This window comes from Rosa chinensis, chromosome 7, assembly GCF_002994745.2.
Source record: "Rosa chinensis cultivar Old Blush chromosome 7, RchiOBHm-V2, whole genome shotgun sequence".
Taxonomy (NCBI): Eukaryota; Viridiplantae; Streptophyta; class Magnoliopsida; order Rosales; family Rosaceae; genus Rosa; species Rosa chinensis.
The window spans coordinates 39,181,538-39,194,345 of NC_037094.1; the positions used below are offsets into that span (position 1 = coordinate 39,181,538).

Genomic DNA, 12,808 nt, shown 5'->3' on the forward strand with positions numbered 1-12,808 from the left:
GAACGATCCCTATTTACCATATACTAACGATGCCATTTTTCAGGGTTAAATTGCGCACTTGCTTTTAGCGTTATCAGCTTCAGACAACATGCTTCCAATAATTGCATAATTTTTAACTGTCGTCTGATACTTTGAGACGACTGCAAGAATTATTCTATTGCATTAGGCAACACTAATTATAGGGTAAGTGTGATGTTGTCCCAATTTTGTAAAGGCATGACAGAATTACACATTGTTGTTGTCCAAATAACTAGTTTCTGACAACAATTAAGCCTCATATGTAGGTAACAAAGGATTATGGGGTCCTCCTTTGAATAACAGGGTACGTAGTATTGTCTCCACCAAGATTACATGGAATCCCTCTAAAGTCTGCACATGAGATTGATTGGGATCTTATCATTGTTGAGACTGGATTTGTATTTGGGCTGGAAATTTCCATTGGATCACTTTTCTTTTGCATGAGATGGAGGAAATGGTACTACAAATCATTATGCATAACATTGTTCTTATGATATTCCCTCAGCTGGATCAAAGAATTGGTAATCATAGAAGACATGTTTACATTGCACAAAGGTGGAGACATTGAAGGGATCATGAAGAGCAGTTCAAGACTTCAAGTGGAATCTATTATGTGATTTATGTCAAAAAATTTCAGTTATTTTTTTTATTTTGTGAGTTAATTGGTCCTCTTTAATATTTTAGATATGAAATATCTGAGGCTCTATACGTATTGTGTATTTATTAAATTTTCATTACTCAATAATTAAAATTCTGGTTTAAGATCTAATTGCGCTACGTATCGGGAGTAAGCAACTGCATGACACAGACAGATAGAAATGGGTAAAGCTTTGTTTTTAGTAAGATGCTTATTATAGAGAATCGTTATGGAGGAAGATCTAGGCATCTTATGAACTTCGATAAGTTAGAGGAAGAGCTAGATTGTGAGCACAAAAATCTGTAAACCAATGAAAAAATAGACACATGTACAAAATAATAATTTTTATTAATATTTAAAGTGCAGGTTACAAAATTTGTAAGTAGATCCTCTTATTCCATCTCCGAACTTGTGTTCGATTCAAGGGTGTCGACCAATTAATCTTGAATCAGTTGATGTTCACGAGGGTATCACATGAATTGATGTTTCTCGATTATTGGTGGTGAATGAATCGGCTCTTCTGATAACTTGATGATTCTTCACGGAGTATAGTGACTTATGAGCTTTCCTTTGTAACTTAGTCAGGAATGTCCAAAAGTCCCATTTTTTAACTTGAAGTGGGGTATTTATAGGGTTTGTGAACAGCTCGCCCTATTTTGTAGCTTATAAACTTTGATTCAAGCATTAATTTGGTTTTAATTGGAATAACAGATGTTTCCACGTAATTTAATTTTTATTGATTATGGAATAAAGCCAATTAATTTTGGCCTTATTGGCTTAATCACATTTTAATTTAAATTGCTCCATAATCACATTTAATTGACCTATTTAATATTTAAATCAGAACCAATTACAGATAATCAATGCTTTCTTTATTGGACTTAATTATGCCAAAGGTTTACATTTTCCGACGTATGTCACTTTTGTGGACCACTCTAGTTTGACGGCATAGAGTCCACGTGTAGTTTTAGAAATTTTTCTAGTTCTATTATGGGGGTGTATTGTATATGGAATTACTGGCACTTTTAAAGAAATCCATGGAATTTAAAAGTCTGGGTGTATTCAATAGAGACTTTTAACAGTCCATAAAAGTCTGGGTGTATTCAATTAGGATTTTAAAAAATCTTTATGAATTCCACCAAAGTCTAGGGGTATTCAATTAGGACTTTTAAAAATGAATAGAAGTTTAGGGGTATTCAAAATATCATTCATACATACGGAATTAGAAAATCATGGAAAATCATGGACTTTGTAGTGTTAAGTATAAATACCAAATTCCAATATTTTTCCAGCCACCAGAGCAAAGATTTTGAGCGTGGAAAAGTCTGTCAAAGTTCTTCTCTCTGCACGTTCAAGGTTGGTCCTCCATCATCTCTCTTTCATGATTTCTTTTTTCTTTTCTCTATTATTTTGTGATATCAACCTCCAATACCTAACATATTCATTGTTGTTGTTGAATTTGATTTTTTTTTTTTTTTCAATTGTGATGCTTGGAACCCTAATATTATCATCAACTCCTAAAACAAAGCCAAATAATGTATATGCCTAATGCTTTTACGGTTCGATCATAGTCCTGCATACTATTGCGGTTATTGCTATTGTCGTCGCTTGTTTGCTGCGTATGTTTCTTCTTCTTTGTTTTTCTCGCTAGGTTTTCTGTTTCTTTTGTATTTGTTGCTGTCCTATATGGCATGGTTCTCTTTTTTTTTGCTACTGCTTTGCCCTTGTGGCTCTTAAGTTCGGGTAGATTAGCCAAACGGTGGGTGGTTTTTTTTTTTTTTCCTTCATGCCAGAACTTCTTTTCTATACCTAATAGTGTGTGTGATTTTACCCTGCATTGAGATGGGACTTATGTTGACAATCTCATGTCAACTTTCTTAAAATGATAGTAATGTCAGAGGTGCGATTTGGTTCAAGCTTTGGGTGAATCTATACAGAGTTATTAATTTTCATTCAAATTTTGCTTTAACCCTTCAATTTGAAGCCAATGTTGGCCACCACTAAAGTCGGCAATGGCTGATAAAATTATGTCAGGTTATTTATTTTCTTTTTCTAAAATTTTAGTGTTCTTTTTTATGCTTTGAGAATATTATGTGTATGTTGAGCAGAGCTTTAATGTTAGAAATTTTACTTTGGGATTACAGAGTAGTAGGTTGAGTAAATAGGATCACTGAATCTTCAAAGAGTTAATTCAGCTAAGTTTGTAGTCAGCTGAGAGATAGGAATATTGTTCTGGAGTTTTGATTCATGTTGGTTGGGCAAATTGCCATGATGACAGTTGTCTGGTACCTTGATTCAGTTTTGTCATCTTTATGGACCTCAATTTCTTTAGGATTCAGATTCTTTTTATTTTCTCCTTCAAATTCCCATGGAAACAGATCGTGATCAAGTTTTGGGGTTATGAGAGTCTGATTTGTGCAATTTATGAGTACTGTTTATAATCATATTGTATGGCATGCTATAAAAAACAAACAAGTGTGGATCAAAATGTAATTGAATGAATTATGAAACAAAGAAAAATTAATCAAAGAGAAGTTGGCTAGGTAATAATCAATATGAACAATGTATCAAAATTTGCTATTTTTGTCTCTGCACCCAATTGTCTGAGTTGGTTCCTTTTGTATGCTTAATGCATGTTTAAAGAAAAGAAGAAAAAAAAAAAACCTTGCATACGTTTTGAAGTAATGCTTCTTACCAGAATGATTCCTTATCCCTAGTAGCCAAAATCATTGCTCTTAATATGAATAGATTCAAGCTGATGAAGGATACCAGCAACTCTTCTTTACTTTATTATTTTGTTGTGTCAGAAAGCAATTTAGGAGAGTATGAAAACAGGATATTGGTGCATGTTTATATTGATATACACACCTGATAGTTGTGCGTCTTGATAACAGAAGGGTTGTCATTTGGGGTCTAATATCTTTCTTGTTTCTTTGTGGAGCCATGTACCTTGGACTTCTAATTTTTTTTTTTCCAGTCTATACTTCCCTTATGTTTATATTGTTCTGAATTATAATGTTTTGATTGATAAAAGTTGCATGTATGATTACTTTTACACAATCGTATAGATGGGAGATTCACAAGGGAATGGTAAAAGAAAAGATTACAAAACTTGGAATGCTGAAGAGAGCAATGTTTTGCTTCAACTTATGGTTGAAGGCGCCAAACTTGGATTGCGTGATATTAATGGTGTGATAAGCAAACAAACAGTAGAGGCGAAGCTACTTCCTAAACTGAAGGAAAAACTTGGTTGTGAAATAAGTTTTAGTCATTACCAAAGTAGAGTGAAATGGTTTAAGAAACAATACACCAATTACTCTCAACTTATGCGTCATAGTTCTGGATTTGGGTGGGATCCGATCACAAAGAGATTCACTGCTGATGATGAAGTATGGGCAGATTATTTGAAGGTGAGCTTATTGCTTTTTCATTTTATTCTAATTTAGATTTATAGTTATTTCAAATGGTTATCATCATATTGACACGTGTATTTTTTTTTCCCTATTAGTCACATCCAACGCATGGGCACTTTCGGTCAGAAACTTTTCCAGACTATGAGGACTTGAAAATTGCAGTTGGAAATGGAACTGCAACTGGAATGGGCTCAATCAGTTTAGGTGATGATATAGATGCCTCTACATTTGGAGCGGAAGAAAACGGACCTTGGGGAATTGATGGATTAGTTTTTGATCGAAATACTAACATGTTCGTGCAAAGTGAAAATGAGTCATCACACCAAGAAAACTCGCCATCTCTTTCACAACAACCCTCCCAAGGTACCAATGTAGATGCTCCACCACATAGCAGGACTCAAGGAAAACGGAGTAGGACTGACTATGAAAATAATAGCAGCTCAAAGGGGGCAACTAGTCAGGCTGAGGTTTTAGAAAACTTATCAAGTGGCATTGGTAAAATTGTCACAAGTTTTGATAAAATTTGTGGCTTAATGGAGAAGAGAGAATCAAGAGAGAGTGATCTTTTGGATGCTATGAACGAGACCCCAGGATTAACTGATGAGGCTTGCTTTATGGCTCTTGATTTGCTTAATACTAAAGCAAAGCAAGATTTCTTCTTGAAGATGACTCCTGAACAACGACATAATTGGATCACCTATAAACAAATGCAATAGGTGTGGGTCAATCTCCACTAGCGACACCTAATAAGCAATAGGCTATGTTCTATTATTAATTTTAAGTTATGGAGTTTGATTTTATTTTGTTTGAATTGCAGCTTGTTTTGAATGATTTTAAACTGGTATGTTATGAATTACAATTTGATTTTTTGTTTGAATATTTATGATTTTTGATTTGCTTTTGAATGAATGTTAATATGAATAGTGATATATTTTTTTTTATAAATATGTTTAGGTGTTTTCTCTATTAGCAATGTCTGAAATGGACATGTATGGAGCTGATGAAGAGGAAGAGCAGTTTTACGAGGCTGTTAAGATATTATTAATGGCAATACAAGCAGTGATTTATGTGTTATACGAACTTGTGTTCAGCATACGTGGTGAACATATTAGATGTCCGCTGACTCGTCGACCAGTGACATCAAGTGGATACATATATATGCACAACATATTGGACAGAGACCCTCAAATCTTTAGAGATGTATATAGAATGTATCCTGACGTGTTTCGAAAATTATGTAGCATCCTAAAAGCGAAAACACCTTTACGGGATACAAGACACATTTGTGTTGAAGAAATGCTTGCAACCTTTTTACTAGTTGTCGGCCAAAATAATCGATACAGTGAAGCTCGGCTGATATTTGAGCGATCTCATTTTGCTGTTAGCAGAAGTTTCAACAAAGTCTTGAAGGCCTTGAATACAATAGCACCACAGTTTATGGCTAAACCTGAATCCATACCACCTAACATAAGAGAAAGTACAAGGTTCTATCCTTACTTTAAGGTAAGCAATGCAACTTTTATGGATGGTTAATTATTTATTTCATTGTACAGTAATGAAGATATTATTTCATTTTTTCTTTTCAGCTATTGATATCTTTTTTCATTATTTTAGGATTGTGTCGGAGCTATAGATGGCACGCATATTCCTGCAACGGTAGTTGGACGTGAGGTAAGCAGATATCAAAATCGCCATGGGAAGATATCACAAAATGTATTAGCAGCTTGTAACTTTGATTTACAGTTCATATATGTGATTAGTGGATGGGAGGGTTCCGCTCATGATTCAAAAGTGTTGAATGATGCGATTTCTAGACGAAATGGACTCAAAGTGCCACCAGGTATAGTTTTACGTGCATAAAAAAAATTCAGAGTACTTATTACAATTTATGTCATATAACATATATATAACATACTAATTGCACATGTTTTTTATTATTAGGTAAATATTACTTAGGGGACTGCGGATTCCCAAATCGACGTCGGTTCCTAGCTCCATTTCGAGGTACTCGATATCACCTCAAAGATTTTGGTGGTGAAGGAAATCATCCTGTCAATGCAATTGAGTTATTCAATCTTCGCCATGCTTCCTTGAGGAACGTAATTGAGAAAATATTTGGAATATTTAAGTCGCGTTTCACAATCTTCAAATCAGCACCACCATTTTTATATAAGACACAAGCAGAACTAGTTTTGGCTTGTGCAGGATTGCACAATTTTCTTCGACAGGAATGTCGTTCAGATGAATTTCCTCCTGAACCAGAAGAAGATCCGATAGACAATCACGAAGATAATTTTGAATGGGATGATTTTCAAACCCAAGATCAGCAAAGAGAGAATGCTAATGAATGGAGAATGAGTATTGCTACTCATATGTGGACAGATGCCCAACCAAATGCCAACAATGAAAACAATGACAATCAAGAAAGCGAAAATGAGGGAGAAGAATAAATCATATGATTATTTCAAAGACGTCTGCTTATTTGGCATGAAACTTCATCAATGTGTTTTTTTTTTCCTTCTCTTTTTTGGATATCTTTTGGTTTGGTTGATTATATTTGGAGGCTTTTCCTTTATTTTCTTATATGTTTGTTTCATGACATTATTTGAGCTTCTCTGATTCCTACGCTAATGGTCATTAGTTAACATAGCTATGGCATCGTATTTTATTCTCTGACTAATAAACTAGCTTGGTTTTTCTTTTTTATAAGTATTGTGAAATCTACATAAGTCATTCATATAAAGTCTGTAGATTTTTACAAATCAGTAAAAATCTGTGCTAAAAATCAGTAAAAGTCAATGGTTTTTAAAAAATCAATAAAAGTCTATGAACTTTTTATAGAATCCATGGACTTTTGAAAAAGTCTATCATTTAAAAAAACTCCACACAAATCCAAATACAATACACCCCCCTTAATTTTCTTATGACTACATGATACTTTCTACCATCTTGATTTTGAACCCTAGCTTTTTTTCTTTCTTTTTTTGGAATGGTGAGAGATTAGGTACATCCAAAAGGGAAATTGGTGGCCATTGAGAGATATGCATGAATATGATCGATAAACCTTACGCGTTATTAAACAGTGACAAGCATGGCTCGTGACCTATTATTGTATCAATATTATCTCAACTTAACCACCCATTAGGTGTTGAGTTGTAATCACAAAAGGGCTCGGTACAATTGGGTGTGATCCACCCATTTATAAGTTATATTATCTTTTGTCACATTTTTAATGTGGAATCTTTCCCTTTCAACACGCGTACTTATACTCTTTTTTCTTCATCCAAGACTCCAGGCTAGCTAGGTCACAGGAACATGATAGATATATCTGACATATATCAGACAGATATACTAGAGAATCAATACTAACATACATAAATATAACACTTTTCTTCATTGATATAATAAGAAAACAACATGGTTTGTATCCCATAGCACAAGAACTAGAGGAGAGTACCTACCACCATCTAGTAGCGCTCAATTTATTGTCTACTTGCAGGAAAGAAAAGAAGTAAACCACACTTGGAGAAGTATAAATCACTAACATATGCGTAGAAGAAAACTTAAAAGATAGGTTTGCGCACAAGAACAACAGAGTTTATGACCTCATTATTGGGATGGAAGATTGTCAAAAGCTCAAAGCCCAGCAAGTCATGCTCCTCAATAACAGGGTACAAGAATGCCCTAGCCCCTTTCGCACTCCTCACAAGCAAAAAGCTTCCTTCCTTCATATACTTCCTAATATGCCCGAGAATCTTCACCTTGTCTTCCTTGTTCATTCCCACCAGAGCTGCCAAAAATATGCAATCATACTCTGCAAGCCTCTCCCGAACTTTCATGATATCACGAGTTTCAAACTTCATCCTCTTCTCTAGCTCAACGTCTGAGGCAACAATCCGGCGAGCCACCTCATTGGCCTTGTCATCGATATCAAAGTTATCGAAATGAGTGGACTTCATGTGATGGGTAGCCATTACAATGGAAGTGAGAGGCATTGGTCCTGACCCGATAAAGGCGACCTTGTTAGGATGCACCACCCCACTATCATTTAGAATTTTGTTCTCCAAATTGGCCAGCAGGACATAATTACCATAGTAGGGGAAAAGATTAAGGTTGTTCATGGGTTGAGAGGTTTTCCCTAGGAGTGTGGCAAACTCAAGCTCTAACAGACCTTCAGCTCGGCTGCAGAGACTAATGAGACTCGTGCGCATAATTTGGACCTCTTCGGGTAAGTCATGAACATCCAACGAAGAGGGAAGAGTGCACAACTTGACCAGCTGGGTGAAGAGGGAGTTGACTTGCTTCGAAGGCCGAAGGGAATCGAGCTTGGATATGCTTGCATGGAGTTGCATAATGTGAGCTATGAGAAGCTCAGCAGGAATTTCGGATTCCATCTTGGTGATCTGGAGGGAAGCCATGTGTATTGCAGTTGAGATTGAAATATGGATTGATTAGCTAGGATGGATGTTGTAGATTAAAGTGGTTGTGTTTTTCTAGAGAGGCTTATCCATGTATTTATAGGAGTTAGAATCATGATTGTTACGTAACAAAATCTCAAATGGTCAACTGAAGTGGTGTGCTTCATGCAGTAGGATCTGTTAATTTGCCACACTCACATATGAATATATTATACATGGATTTTCCTTAAAGTTCAATACCATATCTATGTTTTGGTTGACTGTAATTTTTATCTATACTATTATTAAGAGAAGGGGTTTTGTTAGCCAAAATCTGAAATTTTGACAGAATTGACCATAGAAGATTAATAAACTTTGAGAATTAATTAAATCACAAGGATAATTAAGACATTTGCAAAAATATATTTTTATTCCAAATTTTCTTTTTTTTTAAAATGTCCACAACCCACTTTTCTCTCTCCCATTTTCTTTTCTCTGCAATAACCAACTTTTTTCTTTTTTCTTTTTTCTTTTCTGAAAAAGAAAAATTAATAACTTGCACATGTAGAGCATGTGTGAAAAAATGCTAGTATATATTACTACAATTCACTATTTTCTGCACTTTTTACTATAGCGTAACTTTATTTCCTAACTTTTTGACGTGCAACTTTTTGTAGGTAATTTTCTGAATACAACAACTTTTAGATTTATAACTTTTTGAAGTCCAAAAAATTACAAACATTCATGACATTTCTGATTTCTCCAACGCATTTTTATCCAACGTATTTCACTTTTACCATGTTATTTGTAAACCGTACTAAATCTTTTACTATATCTTCGGATTAACTATTTTATGAAACAGTGCCTCAACCCAATATAAGCATTATAGAAGTTGAATGCTATCATACCCCAAATATATTTGTTAATTGTTATACCAAGTCCTATGGTTTAAGGTGCCATGGAAAGATTCTTTCCACACTTACGTTTTTCTAAGAATGCAAAAAATAATGAAAGCAAAAGATGTTCTGTTGGAAGTTTGTGTTCACACTTTTAATGTGAATGGAATTAGAACCAAAACTTGTTCGAGTCTAATGAGGCATGGGAAATGCCTCTAGCAGTCTCCCGGAGGGTCAAACTGTATGACCAAATTAAGTTCAAGATATTTTATTTGCATACTCAGGCAAAGGAAAACAACTGTGAACATAAATAAATTTTGACAAGAAAATAAATTTCATTAATTAATTTAAAGTAACGAATGGTCAAGTAGTTAACAAAAAATCATTACTACTCACTAAAACATTGTTGTTAGAAGTGGCAAACAGGCCCCCTTCTATTTGGCTCGACCAAGAAGTGACAAAACCCAGGTTTCATCATGAAATCCGAAGTGGCCCTGCAAGGCCCAACTTAGAAGAAATTTCACTGAAAATTTGGCGGAACTTCCCCTAAAAGCGGACTACCCAAAACTTGTAAAAACATTTCAGTACTCCTTAATAAACTTATCCATCCTTAACTTCTGGAGTCTACCTGGTCCCCACAATTCATAAACAACTTACCAACAAGTAATATAAAGCAAATCTGAAACTCAAATCTTGAATACCAAATTATATTTCTACTAACACAACTCACTACTAGAATTATGCTAATAAACATCGGCTCCTAGCTAATGTAAAAAAAGAATCTACCGATGTCTTAGTGGGTAATGTTAAAGATCATGAACAAAAAAAAAACATCATTTTTAGCTAATGTCCCATACAAAAAGAGACATCAGATAAGCATCCAAAATTGATATAAAACCGTTAGTATGATCACAAATTGGTGTATTTAGCTATTGTTAAACCTTCATATATTTGAATTTAGTGCTTAATGAAGTATATGTCCAACAACACAACTATGCTTATTAAATCGTTTCTCATAATACAAACGATGTCTTTTAGTCTTTAGCACATCGGTTCTCATTATATAACCACGTCCAGTAACTCCTAGGACATCGTTTATTCAATCTATATCCAATATTATATAAAACATCGCACTCTATATTATATTAGATGTGCACTGATTTCTGGGACATCGATTCTGTCGTAATATTTCGATATCCACTGGCTAATGGGACATTGATTTTTTCTTATAGAACTGATGTATCAGTTCTTAATTGACTTCATTTTTATAGTTAAACTGACTTGTAACTATTGCTAGGAAATCTAACGAGAATACATATTGTAAGTAAACAAAGTTTCATTAATATTGATGCTCAAAGTACATAACAACATTCCAAATACTTCTATTCATAAAATTTCAAAATGAAACAAAAATTTAAGTCTAAACAGTTTATAATACTAGAAACATAAACAAAAGCAAGCCTTGCCATACTTATATCCCATTTGTTCTTCTCTTTTCTCCTGCAAATAAAATGAAATGAACAATTAGCATGTTCAATTGAATTTGTCATCATGCACATAAGAAATTTGTTTTGATCAGTTGAGGACTTTGATGACAATCTTACATTCATGCAAGAATTGAAATATATGCAATATTTCTGATATATCCCCCGATATCTCCCTTTTTGGAGGGACCGATATATTATAAGAGAAATATATCTTATCTTCCACCATTTCTGCGAAATTTCTCTGATATCGTCAAATATCTCTGTTTCTGCTGAAATCTGATAGAGGAATAGGTCTCAGCTAAATCCTAATACGAGTCTCCGAGGCGAGTGAATGTTCGTTGTTTATCCTACAAGAACCAATAGGTGTCAGTGGGTAGACCGGCCTATAACCCTTTGATGCCTAAGTCAGTATCTAGTAAGATGTTGACAATTAGGGGAGTGAGATAGTGGTGACTACTTGATATGGAAGTTGGGACGTCTTATGTAGCCTGTTTTGGGATTGGAGTCCTGTTCATTTTCGGTGTGGGAGAATGTACGCTTCCAGAAGTGGCAAATGTGCTTTGCGCGCTTTGAGAAACGGGGACAGGAATGTAGGAATGGCCCTACATACCTACGCCCTATGCATTTGGCCTTTGGCGACATGCCGAAGGGGCTCCACATCCCATTTTAGGTGTTCAGATCCTCCTATTTTGGGGATTAGTGAACCTTATCTCCTGATATTTACAGTTAGGAGCAAGGTGGTATCAACAAGGCCCCTCAAGTCCCTAGTCAAGAGTTCTCTTGGGTAGGGAGTTTGTTTCTCTGAAAATGCTAGAGTAAGGCGAGCTGTTTTCCGAAAACGGGGTGCCTATTCTCCCCTAGTCCCCCAAGTCCCTAGCTGAGGGGAATCTTGACTGGGGTGCCGAGGCGGGCTCGCTAAGGGCCTGGCGCGGCGTCTGTAGAAGTATTGATTTCTGACATTGCCTTGTTTTGGCGTATGTCGCTGCTGTAGTGGTAGTTCATGGCTACGGATTTGGTGCTTTGTGAATAGTACTGGTTATAATAACGCTCTGTACGGGATCGAGGCAACGCCATTTGGTTGTCCTTGTGTCAATCGTGGGAGGACACGTGGCAAGATCTTGTGTCACGTGCCTCTGATCCAGTGAGTGAGAGATAAAGGCTGGAGAGAGAGAGAGAGAGAGAGTTTTGGCTACTCGACTTCTTCTTTACGTTTTTGTGGTAGAGGAGTTTTGTATTCATGATGTTTGCCCGGAAGCGCTTGCCGTCGTCTGTGTCTACTAATGTTTCGAGTTCTCCAGTGTTTCGCGGTTGTGGTTGGATCCTTCCTTTGCTCAAACAGGTATGGTTTTTCTTCTCTCTGGTTTTTTGTTGGTTGGGTTGCTCTCTTTTTCCCAATTTTCTTTTCCTTTTTTTTTTTTTTTTGGGTTTTGTTCGGTCAGTGTTGTCTTGGTTTGTGGGTGGTGATATTGGTGGCGTTGTATTTGGTGATATGGTGGCGATTGTTGTCATCGGAGAATGTACAAGGCTTTGTACCACCATTGGTCGGTTTTTCTTTGTTTTGGTTTTGGTGTATGAGGGTGGAGGGAAAGTGGTGTTGATGCCCTGACTAATGTTCGTCGACTTTTGGCAGTATTATGGCACGTATGAAACGTGTGATGCCGGAGGCTGAATCCAGTGTGGGGCCTTCTAGTACGGACCAAGGCAAGGTTGGACCTCGAGGCCATGAAGCTGAGAAGGAAGTGGGGCAGGAAGCTTCCTGAGAGTCCTCGGGGGCCGAGGACTCCACCTTGTCAGGTTACCTGAGTGATGAAGAGTTGGTATTGGCGACTGATCAGCAAGGTAGGATTGTGTTGGGTTCTGGGGACGATGCTGTTGGCAAAGATCAACCGGGCACGAGTATGACTCAAAAGGAGATTGACGAGCTGAGGCGTAATTGGCATATTCCCGATACTGTTTACTT

At 36.1% G+C, this 12,808-nt stretch overlaps 2 protein-coding genes across 2 annotated transcripts; one reads left to right on the forward strand and one right to left on the reverse strand.

Moving 5' to 3' along the window:
- The first annotated feature begins 3,723 nt into the window (after nucleotides 1–3,723).
- Nucleotides 3,724–6,518, forward strand: LOC112177913. Its single transcript, XM_040511440.1, has 7 exons — nucleotides 3,724–4,065; nucleotides 4,164–4,673; nucleotides 4,886–4,909; nucleotides 5,023–5,571; nucleotides 5,683–5,739; nucleotides 5,812–5,908; nucleotides 6,010–6,518. Exons 1-7 carry the CDS (start codon nucleotides 3,724–3,726, stop codon nucleotides 6,516–6,518), a joined length of 2,088 nt encoding a protein of 695 aa, XP_040367374.1.
- Nucleotides 6,519–7,443: 925 nt separating this feature from the next.
- On the reverse strand, nucleotides 7,444–8,542 carry LOC112180476 (nicotianamine synthase). Its single transcript, XM_024319035.2, has one exon. It carries the CDS (start codon nucleotides 8,484–8,486, stop codon nucleotides 7,632–7,634), a length of 855 nt encoding a protein of 284 aa, XP_024174803.1. The 5' UTR covers nucleotides 8,487–8,542; the 3' UTR covers nucleotides 7,444–7,631.
- Between the last annotated feature and the right edge of the window lie 4,266 nt (nucleotides 8,543–12,808).

Excerpts from the sequence above, each read along its gene's own strand:
- LOC112177913 (XM_040511440.1), top strand. The coding sequence starts at position 3,724 with ATGGGAGATTCACAAGGGAATGGTAAAAGAAAAGATTACAAAACTTGG. Across the intron at positions 5,740-5,811 it reads CAACGGTAGTTGGACGTGAG|TTCATATATGTGATTAGTGG; the intron begins GTAAGCAGATAT and ends TTTGATTTACAG. Across the intron at positions 5,909-6,009 it reads TGGACTCAAAGTGCCACCAG|GTAAATATTACTTAGGGGAC; the intron begins GTATAGTTTTAC and ends TTTTATTATTAG.
- LOC112180476 (XM_024319035.2), bottom strand. The coding sequence starts at position 8,486 with ATGGCTTCCCTCCAGATCACCAAGATGGAATCCGAAATTCCTGCTGAG.